Source organism: Apis florea, unplaced genomic scaffold (assembly GCF_048593485.1).
Source record: "Apis florea isolate Af1SG1 unplaced genomic scaffold, ASM4859348v1 contig_3367_pilon, whole genome shotgun sequence".
Taxonomy (NCBI): domain Eukaryota; kingdom Metazoa; phylum Arthropoda; class Insecta; order Hymenoptera; family Apidae; genus Apis; species Apis florea.
In genome coordinates, this window is record NW_028256746.1 from 2,995,001 (window position 1) to 3,012,271 (window position 17,271).

The window sequence follows — 17,271 nt, forward strand, 5'->3', positions numbered from 1 at the left end:
CTTTGGCTAATTCGTGGACTAAATCGTTTTCTTTTTTCTTTTTTTTCTTTCTTTTTAATCCTTAAGAGATATGTAACGCGTTCTTCGTTCTCTTTCATCGTGTGCGACTTGATATTAACAAATTTACAAAGGGCAGAACAAGAACTGATTTTTATCTTTGTTTCATTTTTCACGTGCAATTGAATATCTAAAAATCGAATGATCTTAAATAATTCGAAGACGAATAAAGTCACAATTACACAATTACAAACATGCTTTCGATTGATTATTACTAAAATATAAATAGAGTATTTTCATTGTTCATTCATCGTTATCCTCCTATATTCCAATGAAACGTACTTTTTTTTTTTTTTTTATATCGAAATTTAACTAAAAGGAAAAAAGAAGACAACAATGTATCGAATATCCTCTATCAATCTCTATTTGTGCATGTTTTCGTTTAAAAATTTATTTCAACCTATTTCAACGTAGTTAAATTACAATTGAAACGAAGGAAGATGACATGTTATGAATGTTTTGAGAAGAGGGGAAATGGGAAAATTTCGTATTCTTAATCCTCAACTGTACGTGTACATGATATCTGAAATAATTCGTAGGATATTTAATTCTATATTTCTATATTGATAAATGTCGTCAAACAATTTTATCGTATAAAACACGTGATATCAATCAAGACGGAGAGACTATTTAACAAATTAACATAACTTATATTTTTGTAGATCATCTACCATCCTACCGATTGAAGATTAAGCATTTTGTGAGATTCGAAAGAAAAGTCTCATTTCTGGCATTCGTCGTAATTGTCTTTCTCTTTCTCTACCGGCACATTGCATCGTTGATCTTTTTCTCAACTTTGCCAGAGTATACGTAAGTATTGTACATGCATTACGCCTTCGACCGAATGAAAAACGCTCGACTAAGATTTTTTTTTTATACTTATGAAATAAGTTTACGATATTACACATTACGTTTCATTAACATTTCTCTTTTTTAAAAAAGAGATCACGGATTGATTGGATACAAATAAAATTGGACTTTACAATTGTGTTTTTCTCTTGTGTTTCACTCTGGTAATCGATACTGTTCAAAAAGAAGAATAATCTTCCTCTTCGACACGACACCGAGCTGACCGAAACGTGCCACGATCTCCAAAAGCTTTTGAACTTTTTTCAATTTTTCTCTTCCTTCCTTCCTTCCTTCCTTCCTTCGATTTTTCATTCTATTTTATATCGATGCACGGATTGAAACGGGACGAAATGCATTCGAGCATGAAATACAGGAGATTTTTTTTTTCAGCAGGATTTCGGTGAATTCGATCGTATATCGGCAAGGTATTCAGTCAACTTCAAAGAATCACACGCATCGACGTCGTTCCATCGTGTTCCATCAGGTACGAATCGATTATTCGTTAATCCTTTATAACGCTCTATCTATGTTCACACGTTTTCATCTTCAAAATTTTTATATGTACATCATTCTTTTCCATGTGATTCAACTCTCTTTCCAATATCTTTCTTTCATTTAACAGTATACACGCATATATAAATATATTTCAACCGAATAATGATTTTTCTTTCAGTCGTATCGTATTTCTACGAAATTCGGAGATCGAAGAAACAGAATTATCTTTGTTCGATCATTTGTTGAAAAAAAATGATGGTTATAAAGAATTATTAGAGCGATCGATTTGTTTTCAGGATCAGAAGACGTCGAGGGGAGAGGGAAAGAGAGACATCATCGACTGTGGAGAACAAAGAACCATTTTTTCGTATGCGTGGCGACGGAAGAACGCGTGCAGTCGAAGACTCGCGAATCCGAATTTCCGCTGCTGATCCGCTTCGCTTATTTACAACATAGAGAAGAGATCTGCCTACCGTTTACAATGCTATTCATATAAAGGCGATACACTCGGGAAACACATGCATGCATGGCCGCAAGATTTAACCAGAGCGGAGGGGGGAGGAGTTATCGGCTACATAGACAACAAGACGAACCGATCGCATCTCGTCTCGATCGGGGCGATCAAGATCCGACGATGGCGAGCAACGATGACGTTGCTTAATTTTGCCGAACCGGTGTCTCTAATTGAAATTGTTCGATCCAATCGTTTTGTCGATTAATCAAAAAGACACCCTCATCCTCTAAGCGATTAGAATCTCTTTCTATATAGGTTGTTATTTTTCGTTCGATTATTCTATTTAATTATTAGGAAATAATTATTAACTTGGAATAACTGTTAAAGTTTTCTACAGAGAATAACGATCCGAATAATTGGAAAATATTTTACGATCCACGAAGTTGATAATCCGGATTCTATTGGAAAGTTAGCGAATTGGATATAGCGTTTTCGTTATGAAATTGCCATGACTCGTCGCCATCACTCGTCCCCATCGGATCTAATATCGGAGGGCGAGTAAGGGTACTTGTTGCTACTTTGTTCGGCTATGTATCGATTTGTTCAAGAACGTTCGTAAGAATGTTTTTAACAATTTATGCTTAAAAAAAGTTTTGCCGCGTATTCGATTAGAATGGAATAGAATTTGTCACGAGCTCGTGGAACAGCTGAATTTAAGCGAATAATTAAATTTTTATTAAAAAGTAAACAATGTATTCTAGAATTGTCGATTGTCTAAAAGAAGAAAAAAAAAGATCAGAAAGAAGAATTGTACCACGAACTTCTTGAACAGCTCAATATCATATACACGTTTATACCCTCGTTCATAAGTATTAAGACACTATGTCTTACTCTCACGCAAACAGATCTTAGAATTTTACGTTCATGCAAGACGATTTACCTTAAATAGAATTTAGTAAAAATTATTTACAAGCTCGTAAAAAAGGCGAAACTATATATATATAGATAAGAAGAAATTTCAGAACGTATACGAATCTTTTATAATATCCAACTTTCTGAACAGCCGATGATAATTCCAAAACCTTTCGTCGATTCCTTAATAATAATCCCATCGATTTGTCTCATCCTCCACAACTAATAACACACATGTCCTAATACACATGAACGTGAGCATGAACGTACTTACGTTATTACTCTACTTTCCATCTTGATAACGATGAAGCTGTAAAAACTTTGGAAAAAGATCCCCTTCTTCCCTGTTCGAACCGAGCAGGAAGAAAGAGGATTCTTCGCTGCGTGTATGTACGTACGTATGTATGTATGTATGTATGTATGTATGTATATTTTTAAATCCCCCCCGTTTAAAAATGGGGAGAAAAACGATTGTATCTGCTCCATTAGTAGAGGCGGAATATTGCTCCATTTTTTTGTTTCCTTCTTCTTTTTTTCCACGCGAAGACAAGCCTACTCGATTTTCTACCGTTGCCTCGAAACATTTGCAAAATATTTGCATCCCTCCATTCGAATACGATCCCTTTTCGTCCGAATAAATCTCCCCTCCTCTCGGAGGAAGGAGGGGGTGGGGATCTTCCATCATCCCCCGGAAACTTTGCTCAACACGAATTCGAAATCTGGAATCTGAAATCTTGCACACGGGGGCGAGAGCAGATCGGCAGATCGAATCGAGCAGATCTTATGTATGTATACTTGCTACCTTCCCGCTTAATTTCCGACGAGACCACGCAGTCTCGTGGCGAGGCATTATTTCCTCACCAACGAGACCAGGCCACGGTGCGTCAGCTTCGGCTTGATCGACGATTTGTTCTGACCCGAGTTGGCCTGCTGATGATGACTTCTGCTCCCCGTCTGCTGCTCCCTCGCGTTCTGCTTCTTCTTCAACGACTCCTGCTTGGCACCTCTGTGCATGTGAACGCAGCAGAAGCTGTTTATTAGCGCGACAGGCCGGAAAATATAACGTTTGTCATAGTTTGCCCGGGAGACGTTAGTATTGTTAAAAGAAGAGAGAGAGAGAGAGAGAGAGAAAATAAAAAGAGTAAAAAAGCTAAACGGGCGAAGTGAGTTTGTTAACAGTGTTAAACAGTGAATTGGATGGTAAGAGGGTGAGAGGAGGGACTAGCGATTACGTTTAAATTTATTTCGATCGAATTCAACACTTTTAGATATTTTGTTGTTAGCATCTCGCTTGAAACGTTCTCTCCACCGAATTTCCATCGATTTCGTTAATGAAATTAAATTAGGGCTAATCGTTGGATTGTTAGAAATTGTTTGAACGAATTGGAATTCAGCCTAAGGAAAGTTATAACGATTTTCGTAAATTATTCGACGATATTGTTCGTCTTGTTTGGCTTATTTATAAGCACATTTTAGATAAACGTAAAAAAAGTAACGAGGAATGATCTTATAAATAAATTAGTCGCTAAAGAAGCCTTTCGCACGCTACTTGATGATTGACTCGAAAAGCGTTTAATATCGTTAAATTAAATTTGACGTGTTGAAGAGATGCAATCGATCGAGGCCGGTGTTCGAAGAACGGTAATAAACTGTTAAAATTTCTAACTTTTAAAACTTTTTCTAAAATTAAAAACGTTTACTTTATCTTAACAACTGATCCCAATTACAACGAAGGAAGGAAAGAAAAGAGGAAAAAGGAGGAAAAAAATTGTTTTTCAACGTTCCTAGATCGTACAATTTCCTACGTTCACACCTCTAATCTCGGGTTTAATCTTTCTCGGGTTAATTTTTGATGTAACACGCCAGCCAGTTATCGTGCTATATATTTCGGTAAGGAAGACAGGTAATTTCGCAAATAAAACGGTGCAAGAGGCGAGGAGGGAAAAGAAGAAATGCGGTTTCGGTACGCGAAAGCGTTGGTCCTTTTTTCCCCAAGGGTTCTTGTTCTACTTTGCATTCAGAAAAATAGGCCATGCGTCCTTTCACGGCCATGCTTTTTTTTTTTTTTTTTCCTCTTTCTTTAAGCAACCTTAATTGCTTCTAGGAGATTGTGCACGATTACTCGAGAAATAAAAGTGCGAGGGAGAAAGAAAGAAGAAGAAAAGAGAGAGAGAGAGAGAGAACGAGGTTAAAAGTCGCGCGAGACGAAAAACTTACAGATATCTGGTGAGATCTTCGACGTCGACGAGCATCGAATCTTGTTCCATGTGCAAATCGTCCCTTCTCAAAAGTCCCTCGACGAGCGCCTCGTTCAGAGCGGCGATTCTCGCGTGCAAGTCGTTCGCGACCACTTGAAGCTGGGCGACGTTTAGCTCCGTTAAAAGTACTCGTGACAATCTACGCCTATCCTCGCCGAGCTGAACGCCAACCTATTGGAAGGACAAAGCTTAATTTTTCTCTCTCTCTCTCTCTCTCTCTCTCTCTTCGCGCGAGAAATTATTATTATTATTCCTCCTATTCAATCCAGTTCTTCGTTCAATTTAATCGTTTCGCGCACGTAAAATGTTGAAGTGAAATACGGATATATAAAATATGTTAAATTTTTAAAAAATATTTTAATCCTCTCCCTTTTCGTGAGAGATAAATAATGTTCGAATCGAATTCTTCCTTCAATTTCATTTTAGAGAGTTTAATCGGTGAAGATCGTTTTATGCGCGTGTATATTATTTGAAATAATGGACGAGATACGAAGAATTGTATGTTTCGATCTTTTGTAAAGATTCTAAATTTTTAAAAAATATCTCCATCCTCTCCCTTTTCGTGAGAGATAAATAATATTCGGCTTATCGAATCGAGTTCTTCTAATTTTGAAAATTTAATCGATGGAGATCGTTTTATACGCGTATGTTATTTGAAAAAATGGAGGATTGTAAAAGTTGGAAGAGAATGAAAGATGTATGGCTCACTTTTTCGAGGCTGGATCGCACCATCTCGGTGATGGGACTCTGTTTCAGCCTTTGCCTCTCCACCTCCATCTGCATGTGGGCCATTTCTTTGGCCTGAGCCAAGGCCATTCGCGCCTCGGTTTGCAATCTTGCCTGTCTTGCGAAGAAATCGGCCTCGTCGATCGGGGCTGAATTCGAGCCTGTGTCCAGCCTCAGAGGTGGAAGGCTGAGCACCTGAGGTCTGATTGGCATTTGCTGTTTCTGCGGTTGCTTCGAGTTGAGCGAGGTCGGCGTGGATCCCGGGGACGAGTCGGTCTCCGAACACGGAGATTCCGTGTCAGAGGGTGTTTCGTTCATGAAGCAGATTTGAAGGTTCATCCCTGAAAGAAAGGAATGATCTTCGTTAATGATAACAAAAGATGATAACAGATTGAAAACAGTAGCAAGACATTTAACAAGAAGAATTCCTGTTGCAATTGTATTAAAAGCCGATCGATCACCAACAATCAAGACCAGATTCGAAAAAGAAAAAAAAAAAAAAAAGATTCAAATTTATTTCGCGGCTCTCTCTGAATGAAAAGAAATTAAGAAAGACGAGCAATATAAGAATACACAGAGTCACAACGATCAATCACCGTTCGTTTCGACTCCTCGAAATAATCGAAGGTTTCATGGTACATTGCATAACAATTTGCAATCACTATTCAACGCGGAACCGAGTCGAATGGAACGATTTCTCGAAAAAAGAAAATCCTCCATTTACAAATCTAAACTGAAAAAAACTCTCACTCGCTTCGTTGTAACTTCATTCAGCCAGCAATATCGGTACCCGCAATAAACTTCAAGAATCGGAACATGGAAACCGAACTTATTTCACTTCGTTCGATCGATAAATTTTCTCTCGTAAATCGACGCCCCCACTTTTCGAAAGACAAGCGACGAGATGGAAATTTCATTCGCGAGAGAGATCGCGAAAAAAGTAGTGATACCGACCGCTCTGAAGCCGCGACTGAAGGCTCGGCTTTCTTCCGCGTTCAGCGCGCAAGTCTTCGGCGTCTGGACCCATGGCCAACCTCCTTCGTATCTCTTCACGATCGTTTCGCCGCTGTGAACAGACGGAGAAATCTGAGGTGTGATCATCGCTCGTTACACGCCAACAACGTGGGGGAATCCAAGGGGGTGGAAACCCCCTCGATGTCTTTAATCTTCCCCTTCCCTCCCACTCCCGCCCCTCCCCCTAAAACTGCGTCCCGACACTCGCGTGGGAGTGAGGCTATTAATGAGATTGACGACGATCTTTCTAACGTATTTGCATAATTGAGGTGTGATGAGCCATTGATTAATTGTCGGGGCGAGAAATTTCTTGCTTCGATCGTTGCTGGCTCCTTTTCCTTTTTTTTTTTTTCTTTTTCTCTTCTTCAATAATTTCTATTGGCCTCCGCGAGAGAGGTGGGGTAAAGTGATTGGACTATTTGAACCGAAACAGAATGGATTGGATTAGAACAATGGTACTGGGAATGAAGAAACGTGTGGTGTTTGGAATTGGAAAATTTACGTTGCTTTTATTGGCTTTACGTTGTTTTCGTAATATTGGAATTTTATAGATTTTTTTATTTCAATGATGAAATAATACTTTTCAATAGAATTTCTTCCAACGGGAACGAGTTATACGGTATTTTTATAATGAAATAAATATATCATAATATTTTGGCAAGAGTTTTGAAAATAAAACGAAAAAAAGGAAAAAGTTTCAAACTTTTATCCTCATGCCAACAAAAATTGAATCTTTGTTTTGGCAAGAAACTAAATTTTTGGCAAAAATAATACGTCGATCGGTATAGTATAGTTTGGCTCTCCCTTTTGGCAACCGGACTTTTCAATCAATTTCTTTCAACTCGTCGAATGAAAAGAGGAAAAGTTACTCATCGAATCATGATCTAAGCGTGAAATCTCTTATCTCGTTTTAATACTTCCCCTCGAAGGGGGGAAACTTGGAAAGGAAACGTTCTTTAGGATTCCATAGGATCTTAACCTATGGAAGTCACACCTGAAAAGCTTCATCCGGATCTCCCCGCACCACTCTATCGAATCGCGTGACAAGATCTTCCCTTTCAGGCTCCTTCGTCGTCCCACCGGTTTTCTCGAGCAACGAGATCCTTCCCTTTGGCCGTTCCTTCACCATCTCTTTATCGTCATCCTGATGTCCCAGAAACGAAAGCCAGGTTTCGGTAATCGGTACGGTCGATTAGACGCCGATAACTCGCGTAACAAAGCGTGACTCGCGATCGAGGGAATGGCGGCAGAGTCTTTCTACAAATTCTATCGTCGAAAGAAATAATCTCTCGAACTAAAAACTATCTACAGTTGGCAAAAATTTAATTTGCAATTCTACAAACACGTGCTCGATCCATTATTCGCTTTCGATATTCCGTGCATCGCACGCTTCGCCTACGAGTTCAACGATTAAACGACCAAGTTAATCGGAAGAGGCTCGTCGAACCGTCAAGGTTAAGTTCAGATTGGATTGGAAAAGCATATCTATATGGAACATTCTGTGGAGATTCGTTAAGAGAGCATTCCACGAATGATTCGTTTGTAAAACGTCGATTCGATGTGAAATATCGATATTTGATGGAAGAGAATGAACAAAAAAATTTGTCGAAATTATTCTCTATGCCTTTGGTTTTCATCCAGTTTCACGAGCGGAATTTTTGGACGGAATGTACACTTTTTTCTTTTCCTCCTCCATTGCGATTGTCAAAATCAGTTTCCTTAACACCTGTACAGTTCGACCCACTTTCCTCTTCTCTCTGATTCTCTTTCTGATTGAAAGAGTTTTTCGGCCATTGATCTTCTTTACGAGAAGAAGGAACGATTTATCGGTTAGGAACGGTGAAACAATGCCTTCATTGTTCGATATCCTCTACCATCGAAAGAAATCCTGTTTCTTAATTATCCAATCGAATAAATCGAGGATATCCTTTTAGTTGTTACAAAAATTAAGAAACAAACTAATCGTTTTACGTAATATGTTTATATTTATTTTCATCCTGTCAATAGGTTGAAATTGAGGAAATTAAATATAGAAAATTAATAAAAATAGATAACAGTACACAGATCAACGAGCAATAAAATTTGTTATTGGTTTGTTTCTTAACTTTTAGAGAACGCTTTATCGTGCAACTTATTAATTAAAACGGGAATACTCTGTCGCCATTCCGTTGTATCACGATATTTAAATCTTACAAGATCGAAGTCATCGTATGTGAACGTGTACAGATCCGTGACGAATCTGGAATCCTTTTTGTAATGTTTCCTCGCCTTGTTGCTGCTACCCATGTTTCCAAGATTTGCTCTGATTCTTCCACGTTTTTTTTTTTCTTCTTCGACGATTATACTCGTCTATCCATGCAAAATAACGGCACGCGCACTTTCCCTTCACTTTGTTCGCGCAGCAAGAGTCTCTTCTTCATCGAGCGTCATCGAACAAACAAACGAAATTTCACAACTTGATGAGCGTGTAAATCATCGATGAAAAGACGCGTATGGCGCGCTTGTGTTGGATGGATGGTTGAAAGAACGTTGTTGGATTTTGTTTCTTCGCGCATCACAAGATACGCGCACGAGACGGGCTTTGCTTCTTTCGAGAAAAAAAAGAAAGTTACTCGAGCGACTCGAGATTACGAGATATAAATACGGGTTTCATCGAATGATTTCTTCTTCGAAAAAGTCCAGTGTGCACCACGACCGCCCACTTTCCTTCAATTTGTAACACAATACCGATTTCTCCTTCATCCAGGAAAAGAGTAATTTAGAAACAGGTGTCTTGATTGTTTCATTGTTTTTTTCCTTATGTACGATCTAGCGTTTTCTAACTAGCGTTGGATCATCGATTCTTTTGCAGATTCATTCCGCAATTATTTTTTCATGTTTCATCTCCTTTATTTATTTATTTATCCATTGAGATGTAACATTTACTCGAACACAATTTCACATATAAAATTAAAAAAGGAATAATCGGGGTATTCGCTAAGAGGAACAGAAATTACGTTATGAATTACTTAATATTAACGTCGAATTAATTAAAATTCTTTTTTTAAATTCAGGAAAAAAAAAAGCTCGAGCCACAAGCGAATCTACAAGATCTACGACGAGTTCGTTCACCCCGATTATGCGGCGTCCCCTTAATTAATAAAACACACGTAGAAGAGGACTCGTGTACATGGCGCAAACACGAGATGGAAATAGGATTTAATTACGAATCGCTCCTTTAAAACCGAGCGGCCATTACCGATTTTCACCCACGATTCAACAATATTACCTTCCTTCCTTGCTTCCTTCCTTTCGAGAAAATCGAAAATCTTCTCTCGAGCAAAAACGAATCGCGCATTAAATCGAATCACGACTCGCTCCACTGGTCGCGGCACTAGATTAAAAAGGAAGAGATACCGAATTGTCGAGAAGAGATCGTACGTTGTTATTCAACGGCGAGAATATCGATGTCTCCTTTGACCCTGGATAACTGAAACCGCAAACGGTGACGAAACATCGAACAAATAATCGACGCTCGGGAAAAAGATCGAATTGCTCGATGATCCAAGCTCGAGAGATTTTTGCGCGCTATATCGATTATCCGCACCATAAGTCGATCCTTCTCGTGATTAAATCCAATTAAATCGGAACGAACAGTTTTAACCAAGTTTGCGTTGTCCAGCGTCAAGTTTGATAAATCGTCATAATTTAATAAGCTTTCAATCCTCAGATCAACTTTCGATTAATTTATTATCGACGACAAGATTTTATCCTCCTTCGACGATCCAACCTCGAGGATTATCCATAAGTCTATCCTTCTCGTGATTAAATCCAATTAAATCCGAACGAAACAGTTCCAACGAACCGCATCCTCCAAATTAATCCAACCAAGTTGCGTCCAGTGTCAAGTTTGATAATTAAATCGTTATAATAAGCTTTCGCCGTCAACCGAATTCTCGATCGACTTTCGATTAATTTATTATCAATGACGAGATATTGTCCTCCTTCGATGATCCAAGCTCGAGAGATTTTGCTCACTGTATCGATTATCCGCACCATAAGTCTATCATTCTCGCGATTAAATCCAATTAAATTTCAACGAACAGTTCCAACGAACCGTATCCTCCAAATTAATCCAACCAAGTTGCGTCCAGTTTCAAGTTTGATAATTAAATCGTTATAATTTATACAAGGTTTCGCTCGTCCACCACGAGTCGACTCGTGCTCGATCAACTTTCGACGATTAATTATTCGACGACGAGATTTTATCCTCCAGTTTCTTCCTCCGTTTCGTAGAAACGGAAATAAACGACGAACGAGATAAGCGGCGGAGTTTTTGCGACGGGAGACTCGCTTGAGACGGGAACAACACGAGACTGGTATAAAGTGAGTCAAGTGAGCGGCGAACCGATCTTCCGGTAAGGTTGCTCGAAGGAGGTGGTGGAGCCGGTGCTATTAACCGTCTACCGGAGGCTGGTCTAGCTCGGGTTTTCACGGTGTTCGGTGAAAGTGGTTAAGGTTTTCGTTCGACGCGCGAGCAACCGGAGGAAAACGTTCCTCATCTTGTTTCTCGCCCAATTATACCGATTTCGATCTTCCACCTCGAGTTTCGACTTTCTATGGAGAATGGAGCGTGTATTCGATTCACGAGTAATCATGTAAATTTGTTTTTAAGGTACGAGTCACGTTGAGTATATTGATACTATTGGAACATTCTATGAAACGGTGGATTTTTGCTTGCCCGTATTATTATCATCGATTTAATTAATAACTCGAACGCCAGTTTGGAAAGTAACGATTCGAAATTCGCGAACTTTCGAACGAGATCATCCTAATGAAATTTTCCCCGCTTTATTTTAAACTTTCACGTATAGATAAACGAAAAAAACTGTAGAGTAACTGAGAAAATGGACAAGTTTTCTTGTTTCTCGTAAACACTTTGAAGAGCTTGCTCGTCATTGTCGTAATCGCCCCTCTGGCAATCTCGTTCGTAAAAATACCTTTGGAAACAGGTCTTAAAATTGGCGTAGCTGAAGATGGCGTATCTCTCTCTCTCTCTCTCTATAGGTCGTACGCAAAGAGTCTCGCTTGACTGCTCATGCGAATCTTTTGACCCACGGTTACGGCTCTGCTTTTAAGGTGCAATGATACGTTATCTCGAGATGCTAGAGTCGTCGAGTTAGCTGCTCCCTTTCACAAAAACTGGTTCACGAATAAGCAATGAAAACACTCTTCCGTCCGCGGATGGAAGAAAGAATATTTCTTTCTAAACTCGATGCTCAATCGTTCCTCAATTTTAAATTTATTTTATCCGCGCTATATCGCGGGGCATCTCAAACTCTACCGGTATTTCGATCAAATCAATCGAGATATGTAATTCTTCATCCTTTCTTTTCCATTACGTTTAAGCTCCCTTCTTTAAAATTTTACGCGCCGAATTATGTTTATCTGACGGTTGCATCGATCGTCCCCGACATCCGTTTCCTGTTCCCCTATTTTCCATACAATGGACAGTGCGCCGTCGAATATGGATCGTCTGTGCGTTTAACGAGACGATCTCGCTATCGGGACCCTGAAACGGGATTGTTAAGCCTCATCGACCTTATTTTCCACGTCAATAATCCGGAAAATATCCGCGCGAAACGTCTCGTCTGAAATTGTTCGCGGCATTTTCTCCTTCCATTCTTCTACTAGCCACGGTAGTGAAACTATTTGTGTGAAAAAAAATCCATTTTCTTTTTCCTTCTCTTTTCCCTCCTTCTCTCATCGAATCCGATTTTTCCTCCTTCTCGAAAACTGTGAAAAACTGGGTTATTAAATTAAACGTGGATTCTTGTTATTTAACGTTAATTGGAATCGACGCGTGAAGCTTTTCGGTCGAAAAAGAAAGGAAAGAAAAACGATTCTCTGTTTTCCTTCCGTCTCTCTAATTAAAGTTCGAAGAAACTTTTTTCACGTTTTAAAGAGGATCGTTCCTTTCGATTGAAAATATTATATATATATTTCAAAATGGATGGAAAATATATATATATCATTCCGATCTATAACATTCTTCTCAGATAATTTTCAGCACGTGCCTCGAACGAATAAGATTCGTTATTCGTTCTCCTTTTAACTTTAAATTAATCGATCAACGAAATTTTCACTCTTCAATTTTCCAGCCAGTTTCTCACTCTGGATCGATGTCTCTCCTATCTGCATACACACACGCGCGCGCGCACACACACACACACACACGCGCCCACCGCATCCTTTACAATTTTATTTGAAGCAATCGAGCGAAAGTTTATCAGGCAAAGTTTGCAACGTTTATGATATATACACACATCGGGTGTATATATCTCGGCCTTCGAACGAAACCGATTCAATCTCGCCTCTCGTTTCGCGTGAACGTTCATTCAATTTTATCGGTTGCGCCATTTTTTTTTTTTATCCGTGAGAACATCGGCCATCTGGACGCGAAATTGTTACTTTTTTCCCCTCTCCTCTATTCCCCTCTCTCGTTTCTCCCGCTAATTATTTTCCTTCCCTCGAGCGACGCAATTACGTTTCTCCACCTTTTGCTCGTGCACACACACACACACACACACACACACACATACATACGAGTTCTCATCGAATTTTCCATTTTCGCTTAACGATCGTGTTTACAAGAATTATGATGGATAATTCCCATCCTTATTTCGGTTATCTCTTTTTTTTTTTTTATTATTCATTCACTTTAATATCGATATTTATCGTCACATAACCTTCTTCCATATTTCGATATCGTTTACGCGAATGATAAAAAACAGCCTCGTAGAGATGTGAAGGTGCGCTGTTTTGTATTTCGTTTCGTGATACATCGGTGGTATCGCAATAGGTTCTCCTTTATTGGGTGAGATTTTTTTTCTGAATCTTGTCGATTTGAAGAGAATCGAATTTGAAAGTAAAATCGTAGGTCGAATGCGTAATCGTTGCATCCATCTCGACAAACATTGCTCGAAACACACCCACCAAGTATTCCTTTAAACATCTGCATCTCTATGAAAACATTGCGCGACAGTGAGACACGAAATAAAAATTTTCACAGCGAGATTCCACGAGCGTCGAAGTTGTTTTCTTCTCGACGACCGACTCTTTTCTTTTCTTTCGCAAAAAGTGATCGAAGAAATTATTTTGCGCGTCTGATCAATCTTGGAGTAAAGAAGTCACCAGGTACGATGCCGTGTACAATTATATTATATATTTATAAAAAATATATATATATATATATTTTCACTCACCCGTCGTTCCTCTTCGCGTGCAGCTCTTAAATGAGATTCGATCGCGTCCAGATCGATTTTCGGCATCGCTGTTTCGATGTTGTAGACATCGAAGCCGCCTTCCATGGAAAGAAAATCACAGATATTGAGGTATTAACCTTAGAAACCTTAGCGTGTGTATCGTTAATGATAATCGCACGCAATTAGAAGCGATAATCGAAAGGAAAAAAAAAAAAAAACAGATATCGTGGAAACTTTTGTTTGGCAACTTTCCAAATTTTTTCCACTATTATTTCTTCGCTTTTACTTTCCTTGATAATTGTAATTGAAATTTTCTTTCAGATTCGCAACACGATGAATATTGCACATGCAATTTTACTCGCGTACACCGTGAAATTTGACGAGGGACGAGCATGAGAATACTCGGGAGGAAAAAGCGTAAATGAGAAGGCATCGTGAAAGGCATCGTGCCACGTATAATAGATACGTCGAGGTGCTTTTATTGTCCTAGAGATTACGCTAATCGTGCTGGCTTCCTGCGTGAAAAACGACAAGAAAATTTGATTCTGATTACGCCCCTTTTTTCCCCTCTCTCTCTCTCTCTCTGTATGTGTCTGGTTGCGTAAAAATCGAGATACGGGTTCCACGCTCGTTTTATTCCGTGCTCTTGCACCGTGAAATTTCACTTCTGTTAAAAAACTGGAAGCAGAATTAATCACACATGGTGCAAAGAGTACCGGAAGTGCCGGAAGATTTTTCATTATCTTCGTGACGTTTTAACGAGCGTTAAAAGTTTGCATGAAAATGTTCGATGTGACGAGCAATTTAACGACCACGCAATATCGATATTTTTAATTATTATTCTCACGATCGTGTAATTCCAACAAATTCCAAATTCTTATTTCCAAACACATCGAAGGGACTCGAAAGTCAATGTAAATCGCATTCTCTGGAAAATGATTTGATATCGACTTGAACCAATCGCTTCGACAAGAGTTTGCCATTCACTTGATTCCCCGATTAAAAACAAAATTTTTCAACTTTCAAGGAATGTGACCGTCGCTCCAAATTTTTCCTCTCACACGAACAACCTGGTCGATAAGAGCCAAATCTTCCTTATCCCGACTGTCACACACACACACACGCACAGACAGCTGGTACGATATATACCTGGTCCATTATCGGGGTCGGCTCTTCTCTTGTCGGGCCGCCTCTGAGCGTTGGCCGCCCTCAGCTGGTGCAGCTGTTGCTGTTGCTGCTGCTGTCTACGTTTCGCCTGATTCCTGGCCATCTTCTCCTTCTTCCTGGTGTCGGCGCTCGACGCCTCGGGTAGATCGCGATCCATCAGCTTGTTCGTGTCCTCGATGGTGTCCTTCATCATTGAGGAGGAGGAGGAGGAGGATCTGGAGGAGGCGTGGAGCGGGTCCACTGCTTCCATCGCGACCACGTCTGGCACCGGTTGCACGTACTTCTCGAGATCGACCCCGATATCACGGCCGATGCTCGACAGGAGATCGATCTCCTCGAGCTTGGTGTAGGTGGGCTGCTCCTCCGGGTAGCTGTCGGTGTCGGTGTTGCTCTCCGAGTCGTCGTCGGCCGAGCCGGTCGACGTGACCGTCTGACGGTTGCCTATTTTGGAACGGGTCTGGTGAGGCAACTCCTTTGCCTCCCGTATCAGGTCGATGTGCTCCACCACGATATCCTCCGTCTGAAAAAAGACAATGCTCGTTAGCATTGGGTGAACGCACGCAGCGAACGGGATAATGCCGAGATCCACTCTCCGCTTTCCCGTTTATCGCCTTGTCTTCGTTTTTTATCTGCGAATCTGTGTAATAGCATTTGGAAAATATCATTTCGACTTGGCTGGTTATATATATATATAAAACCAGTCATAGCAATGCATATATATATATATATATATATATGTTTTGTATGTCTGAGAATTTTCTTTTCTGAAAATTTCATGATGAATCTTACGAAATAGAGGATAAAATTTAATTGGTAAAGTAGAGGCGTCGAATTATTGATGAAATCGTAATGTCGACGTGGAAAGCGGTTTCGTTTGATATTTGATAAAAATTGATCGATAACGAAATTAATTTGCGACTCGTATCGCGCAACACTTTGAATAGGTAGAGGCGCCGTGTAAGTAATCGATAAAATTTTCACTTCGAGCCTTCGAGTTTACGACATCACGAAATCACGATCGTTAAATTAGCGACCACTCATCCGCGACACGGTTGCAAAAGAGCAGCCTGATTCACACCATCGTTAATTGGTATTTAGTTACTACGCGGATCGTCCCAAAGTTTGCGGAAATTGTTGATCAACGTGGTCGTGTAACGTACACGTAGCCGGCCGCTCGACTGACGCCGTTTTAAAACGAGGAACGTATATACCGTGAACTCTGGTGAATGCATTAATGTGTTATACCGCACGCGTGTGCGTCCAGTGTGCAGTCATTAGTCTTCCACCATGTACCAGCGAGAAGTATGACACGGACGATATAAAACGAATTCTCGTTAATCTTGATTGCCCCGTGCTTCATCGCAACAGGAATCGTTTCTGCCGTGCTCGGTTTTTAATCCTTAATTGCTGTGAAAAATGGCAGCAATTAAGCGTCTTTTTTATTTTTTTATTCTTTTTTCAATCCTATCGGCGGATGAATCGATGAATCTAGATGTCGTTCGTCTCTACGTAGTTTTAACGTGAAACACATGTTTTGTAATTGAATAAAATTTAATATAAGAACGTTCGACTCCTCGAGATAAAAATTTATCTTTGAAACTTTCTATCGCTGCCAGTTTCTTTCAAGTTCTTCTTCTACTTTTCGAAACATGGCGAAATAATAATAATAAATAGGTGAAGACGAAAGGAACCCACCTCACCGACCTCGCTGGTCTTCCCAGAGTCCGGTATCTCCTCGATTTCCGGGAACTGGAGGGTCTCTTTCACGCTGGTCGTCAATTCCACGATCTCGACCTCGACCGGGATCTCTCGTTCCTGTTTCTCCTCCAGCACAGCCTCCGACAATTCCGCAGCGTTCTCCGCGACCGTGTCGGCGAGGCCCTCCTCCGGCTCTAGAACAGTGAGATGCGTCTCCGCCTCGACCACGTCGTTCACGATGTCCGATTTCGGCGTCACGATCTTTTCCTCCGTTCTCGAATCCTCAACGCTTTTCACGTAGTTTATGCATTTCTCCGATGGCGGCACCACCGACTCGTATAAAGACGTTACGGTCTGGAAACAAGAGTTGATTCGAGACGATTCAGTCCTCTTGGGC

The 17,271-nt window shown here is 40.1% G+C and overlaps 1 protein-coding gene across 7 annotated transcripts in view; it reads right to left on the reverse strand.

The window, feature by feature from the left end:
- Positions 1-17,271, reverse strand: part of Schip1 (Schwannomin interacting protein 1) — a 30,570-nt gene that overhangs the window by 394 nt on the left and 12,905 nt on the right. For 5 of the 7 annotated variants that reach the window (XM_012489018.3, XM_012489020.3, XM_086911978.1 and 2 more), the window contains 7 exons: positions 16,872-17,228; positions 15,159-15,696; positions 14,010-14,107; positions 6,706-6,817; positions 5,734-6,092; positions 4,985-5,196; positions 1-3,797 (listed from right to left, as the gene is read on the reverse strand). The exon at positions 1-3,797 is cut by the window's left edge and continues 394 nt beyond it. In XM_012489018.3, the coding sequence (XP_012344472.1) occupies positions 3,617-3,797; positions 4,985-5,196; positions 5,734-6,092; positions 6,706-6,817; positions 14,010-14,107; positions 15,159-15,696; positions 16,872-17,228 (1,857 nt within the window). In that variant the 3' untranslated portion in view covers positions 1-3,616. The remainder of the gene's footprint in view (positions 3,798-4,984; positions 5,197-5,733; positions 6,093-6,705; positions 6,818-14,009; positions 14,108-15,158; positions 15,697-16,871; positions 17,229-17,271) is intronic. The other 2 variants (XM_012489017.3, XM_086911979.1) reach the window with 2 other exon arrangements.